The sequence below is a fragment of the Lepisma saccharinum genome, chromosome 4, assembly GCF_977018435.1.
Source record: "Lepisma saccharinum chromosome 4, izLepSacc3.1, whole genome shotgun sequence".
Classification (NCBI taxonomy): domain Eukaryota; kingdom Metazoa; phylum Arthropoda; class Insecta; order Zygentoma; family Lepismatidae; genus Lepisma; species Lepisma saccharinum.
In genome coordinates this window covers 61,406,378-61,413,166 of record NC_139232.1, presented here as the reverse complement: position 1 = coordinate 61,413,166, position 6,789 = coordinate 61,406,378, and the positions used below count along the sequence as shown (strand labels likewise).

The 6,789-nt window shown below is 33.2% G+C and overlaps 1 protein-coding gene across 1 annotated transcript; it reads left to right on the top strand.

Annotated features, from left to right (window-relative positions):
• The first annotated feature begins 502 nt into the window (after window positions 1-502).
• Window positions 503-1,297, top strand: LOC145986956 (uncharacterized). Its single transcript, XM_083121420.1, has one exon. The coding sequence runs from the start codon at window positions 503-505 to the stop codon at window positions 1,295-1,297; it is 795 nt and encodes a 264-aa protein (XP_082977546.1).
• Window positions 1,298-6,789: the final 5,492 nt, after the last annotated feature.

Below are 6,789 nucleotides of genomic sequence, written 5' to 3'. Positions count from 1 at the left end.
ATGTAATCAAAGGCTTCCGAGTTCAATACCAGATAGAGGAACATAAAAGACATAAAAGAAGAAGAAATGGAGTAGGATCACGGCGGTTGTCGCTCCGTAAATTTAGTGAAATATTACAGTGTGTGCACGTTATTGAAATGAAATAATACTGTGAAACAATGCAGTAAGTACTTAACTTTGTAACTAGATAAAAATATGGGAAGGAAATACGTTCTTTATGTACTTTATTAACTAATTTGTGGTCCTTGCAAATGTAAACAAACAGTATACAAGTCGATTAGTGCATCTATTTTTTATACAGCACGGTTGGAGCTTTGGCCGGATTTCTCCGAATATGAGTACTTGCTCAGAATGTTTTAAACCTGTATCAAGACAGGATATTTCATCGAAAATACAGTGCAGTGGTTGTTGCAATTGGTATCATATGAAATGTGTGCAGTTAAAGGAAAGTGATGTGGAATATTTAAAATCTGAAAACAGGGAATGGCGATGTACAAAATGCATGAAAGAACGGCGCAGTAGTCTACTTCTTGAAAGTGCGGAGGAACCAGCTAAGGTAGTGAATCCAACCCTAACTGACGTCTATGAACTGTTACAGGCTCTTACAAATGAAGTTAAAAACTTGAAGCAGCAGCAAGAAGAAACGGAACGTGAACTAGGAAAATCACTAAACCTTGCTCACGAGAAATTAGATGAAAATGCCGAACTAATAAAAAAACAGTCCGAGAGTATAGGTGCATGCTTAGGGCGGATAGAGGTGTTGGAAAGTGAGAATCTGTTATTAAAGAAGCAATTGAAGGAGACACAGCTACAACTAGATGATCTGGAACAGTATGGTAGGAGAAATACACTTGAAATATATGGTGTACCAGAAAACTTGAATGAAGATCCCTACGAAATTGTAAAGAAAGTAGGACAAGTACTAGATGTAAAGGTAGAAAATGAAATGATTGACATATGTCACAGAATGAAAAAACTTCCGCAACAGAAATCGGCAGGCATTATTGTTAAGTTTGTTAGACGTGTAGTTAGAGATAAGATAATTGAAAGACGTAAAGTTAAGAGAAATCTAAACTGTACACATCTGGGCTACACAAATAACGATGTTGTATATATTAATCAAAGTCTCACTCCCCTCAGGAAGAAAATTTATGGCTATGCCAGGAAAGTTAAAAGAGAGAAAAACTACGCATACTTATGGGTTGATGGTTCAGGGTCTATAAAATTAAGAAAACGAGAAGGTGATAGAGATATTTTTGTTCTGAAAACAATTGAAGATGTTGATAAGTTAGTATAATTTGGAATGGCTTCACAAAAGTATTTCACAATTTATTATCAAAATGTGAGGGGCCTGAACACAAAAACTCAGGAATTTTTTCTAAACATTTCCATGTGTAGCTATGACATAATTGCCATTACAGAAACGTGGCTACATAGCGGTGTGTACAGTACTGAATTGTTTACTGAGAACTATAAGGTATTTAGACATGATAGACAAAGTAATAATAGAGGTGGGGGAGTATTAATTGCCACTAAACAAAACATAAAAGCTAACAATGTTGTATTAAGCAATAATCTAGACATGATCTGTGTTAAAGTGACCTTAGATAATAAGATATACTATATAATTACTGTGTATTTCACACCTTCCTCAGCAGTAGATGATTATATGTATTTCTATAACTTATTCGAAAACAATGAAGAATTACAAGGTAACAATATTATTATTATTGGAGATTTCAATTTACCATATATTGTAGATTCAACTTATAATCTGCAGACGGGAGGACCTTCATATAAAGCTTTAGATAATTTTTTGTCTTTCTATGACTTGCATTCTATTAATAACATAATAAATAAAAACAATAGAACACTTGATCTGATTTTAACTAATATATGGGATTGTGTTACAGTAAATACAGACGAATTACCTCTTGTAAAAGAAGATATGCATCATCCGGCATTAATTGCAAATGTGAATTATACAAAAACAAAACAAACTTCAAGAACTAATCCAGTTGTAATGTTAAATTTTGAAAAAGCAAATTTCCGCCGAATGTATGAACTGTTTCGAGATACAAATTGGGAACCTATTAGTAGTATGAATAATGTAAATGACGCTGTGGAATATTTCAATCTTAGAGTTAACTCTGTTTTTAATTCTACAGTACCAACAAAGAGAATCCACTCAAACAGTAAATACCCTCCCTGGTTTACTCGAGAAATTAAGGATATGTTAAGACTTAAAGAGTGTTACAGGAAACGAATGGAACATGATAATGATAGCAGAATAAAATATAAAGATACTCGTAAAAGAGTAAAAACACTTATAAATAGAGCATACAACGTGTATCTAAGGGAAACCGAGGAGAGTATCAAGTATAACAGTAGACTGTTTTGGAATTATGTAAAAAATAAAAAGAGTAAAAATGTGATTTCAAACCAAGGTATGATGTACGGTAATACAATATTACAAACGAATCAAGAAATAGTAAATAGCTTTGCTTCTTACTTTAAATCTGTTTATGCTGATTATGAAAGTGCATATGACATAATTGAGGAAGTTGAACTACTGGTATCTAATCCACTTTCGAATAATAGAATTACCGACAAGGAATATTGGGATGCTATTAAAAAATTGAAACCAAAAAAGACCAGTGGGCCAGACGGAATTCCTCCTTATGTAATCAAAGCTTGTGCAGAGGTATTCAAAATACCTTTATGTCTGATATATAATTTAATAATAAATACGCAGAATTTTCCTAAGATATGGAAATTAACAAGAGTCTGTCCTATTTTAAAAACAAATGAAAATACAAAAATTGAGAATTATAGGCCAATGGCCATAATATGTGCACCAGCAAAAGTTTTGGAACAAATCTTGTATTCAAGAATATTTAAACATGTTAAAAGTTACATACACAATAGTCAACATGGTTTCTATCCCTGTAGGTCTACCACAACAAATTTAGTAAATTTTGTGCAAAATGTTTTCGATGCACTCTACTGTAGATCAACAGTGCATACAATTTATATTGACTTTGCAAAAGCCTTTGACAACATTAACCACGACATACTTTTGCGAAAATTATCTAGTTTTGGTTTAACAACTAATTTCTTAAATCTAATGAAATCATATCTTCAAGGAAGGAAACAATATGTATCATACAAACAATCTACATCTGCTGAGTATGTAGTGAATTCAGGTGTTCCTCAAGGATCAAATCTTGGACCCCTGTTATTCAGCTTGTTTGTGAATGATTTACCGTCTCATGTTAAGAACTCTAAATGTCTTATGTACGCAGACGATATAAAACTATACAAACAAATTGACAACAGAGAGGATTCGTTAAAACTTCAAACAGACTTAGATGTGTTATATGAATGGAGTTGTGTGAACGATCTTAGTTTTAATGTCAAGAAATGTTGTTTCATGCAGTTGACGAATAAGAGGTTTACTTCTCAATCTACTTACTCCATTAATGGTCAAGTACTTCCACAGGCAGATATAGTTAAGGACCTCGGTGTCCATTTAGATTCTAACCTGACTTTTAAACATGTCTCACTTGTGATTAAAAACGCGTACAAAACGCTAGGTTTTGTTATAAGAAGTACGAAGAATTTTAGAGATATTGACTGTATTAAAACCGTATATAAAAGTATAGTGAGAAGTAAACTTGAGTATGCGTCTATTATATGGTCCCCTCTTTATAAATCTTATGAAAATAATCTCGAAAGAATTCAAAAAAAGTTTCTAAGATATTTATATTTTAAAAAATATAATAGACCACCACAAATGACAACGCCCTACAGAGACCTCCTTCTGGAATTTAATTTCGAAACCCTTAGCAATAGGCGAAAATTGTTAGATCAATTGTTCCTGTACAAAACGGTAAACGGCATATTAGATAATAGTTTATTTCTTGGACAACTTCAGTTTAATATAAGGAAGATTAATTTACGTTGTAGAAATATGTTTATCCCAAAAATTCCAAAAACACAAAAATTTAAGAGCAGCCCGATTAATAGAATTTGTGACATGTATAACGAAATTATGATTTATAATCATTCCATAGATTTTTCAATGCCATTCCTGACTTACAAGAATACATTAAAGACAATTTTTGAAAGTACGAATATGCAATAGTTAATACATAATAACATGTTAATACATAGTAATTTACGTAATATACTCAAGATTATATGATTAGGCTATTATTATTATTATTATTTTTATTTTACTTATAAACTGTTCTGTATGTTTATACTTCTGTAATGAATACAATTTGTGAATAGATTGCATATGTATCCATCGTAATTGAAGTTGTATTGTAATTCTGTAATTTTGTAATTATTATTTATTATCATTAATATTAATATGTACGCCTTCTGTAATTGGAGGATATACCTCTGTTGAAGGTAATAATAAATAAATAAATAAATAAATAAATAAATATGATTCGGATCCCACTTTAATCTGTAGGTTCAGTGCATAAATTGGACTTCAACAACTCCTTTTTTTTTAGCGTGTGGTCTGTGGTGAGAACTCGATGTAAACCATCATTTCAGTGAACCTTTTTGACATCGACTCTAATATCAGTCAGTATATTTCCTTATGAGTAGCTGTTGTTAAGAAACCAAGTTCTTGACATTTTCTTCTGGAGGCCTCGTAGCACCCAGCTGTTTGTTGTGGCTGGCGCATGAATCATGTGACTCATGCTATCAAAGCTACATCCCTCCCGAGAACTCATATCCACCAGGCAAACTTATTTGGGTTGCATACACTACAGGCTTTAAGACGTTACGAGATTCTAGGTCCCGTGGCCCAGGTAGTTCTTTCTCCGACTGTACAACATATGTTTTACACATATACAACATCGAACGACGTAAAAAATAACAAAATACATATGCAACATGTTAACACTAAATTGTGTACGTATTGAAAGTTTCTTTCATATATATATATATATAACATATGTAAATGCATTACATAATCAATTCATCCGCATCATAAACCAACAGAAAAAAATATAAATCTCTCAAATATGTGCTCTTCTATTCATCCAAACAATTGTTCATGCATTTAAGACCAAACTGCTTAGCAGTAATAGTCTGAAGTACATAGTTGGTCTTACTTCTCTTTCTGGTAATTTACAATGCATTACAGAAAGAATGATATTGCTCGCTTCCCTCACAAGAAAATTTTTAGATCTAAATTTTTGCTAACTGAAAACAATATTAATTTAATAGGGCGCCGCATTCACTATTTTATAACTTTCTAACGTTCAACTCACAAGTATATTTAAGCTCTACATAAATGTGTTATTGAAGCATCCCTGTGACCTCAAATCTCTGGAAAGACGGGATTACAACAATATATATTACTTCGAACTATAATCTCTGTAAACTGTGAAGATTTTCAGAATATAGACTCGCATTTTCTCATATCCTTTGGCTATTCTGCTTTCTGATTGGCTTTCTTAAAAAAGAACCCATTACCCTGAAGATATTTGTAGCCTTGGTATATTAATTTAAATATGCACCCAAGGGAGGTAGCAGTAATTATATCTACCTTTTTAATTCCAGTGGTAGTGCTAATATACACATCTCTAGTCACTGTAATTCTAAATTAACATATTTGTCGATACACTCAAGTTTCATAACACATTGATAAATTAGTTAAGTAGATAAGTCCAGCTCACCGCTCAGGAGATGATCCCCAACGGAAGGAAAGTGACATAGCGACAGGTGACTCCACTATTAGGGTTGGGGGAGTGAACCCTGAGTGAAAAACACATGTGGGCTCATTGTAACCAGTGCAGCGACGCAAGTCACTCAGGGTTACCAGACGTCCTCTTTTACCCGGACAAAACCTCTTTTTAGTAGGGTGACCAGACATACTCTTTTTAAGAGTATCATACTCTTTTAGAGGTTCATACACTCTATACTCTTTTCAATTTGCAAAAATCCCCAAATATACTCTTTTCCTTGTATAACACCATTAAGCCTTGTTTCCATGATTATGAAAAACTAAATATGCTGACCAAGGCAGTAATTTATTTTATTAAAAACATAAACTAAACGTAACGTTTCAACCTTCCAGCAAGGTCTTCATCAGACTCTGTATCAAGTACAAAAGTAACAAGATACACAAAAAGGGCATTATATATACACAACCATTACTCCCTCCAGACTATTAGAAAGTTGTTAGGAACTTTCTAGCAGGTGGCTTTCACTTGCCAACTGTACTTTCACCTAAAAGGATAGAAATAATTACTTTCATATAGAATGTGGTTGGACTTTTTATCTCACGCTCTTTTTCCTTCATTTTTCTCCCTTCTCCTCTCCTCTTTCTTTCTTGTCCTTTCCACTCTTTCTAACACCTTCTTCCATTCTTTGTTTAACTTCAGTCCCCCATTCCAGTTCATTATGTCTTCTTCACTTTTCTTCTCTATTTCCTTGGCTTCCTTCCATTTTCTCACTAGCATTCTCTTCTCCCTTCCTATCTGCTTAGCCTCATCCCACTCTATGTCATGTCCTGTTTCTCTCGTGTGTTTAAATATTGCATTTCTCTCTCTCTTAAGTCGTACATCATCCCTATGTTATTTCAACCTGTCTTTCAGCCTTTTTTTCCGTTTCTCCTATGTACACACTCTGACATTTTTTACATTTCACTTCGTAGATAATCCCTTCCTCTTCTCTGTTCTCTTTTTTCTTGCTTGCATTCTTCTCTATTCCTAAGATGCTTATCCCTCCCTTCCTGTAAGTTTTAATTCCCGCTTTCCTAAG

Bases quoted from the DNA above. Each gene is read 5' to 3' on its own strand.
- LOC145986956 (XM_083121420.1), top strand. From the start codon at position 503: ATGAAAGAACGGCGCAGTAGTCTACTTCTTGAAAGTGCGGAGGAACCA.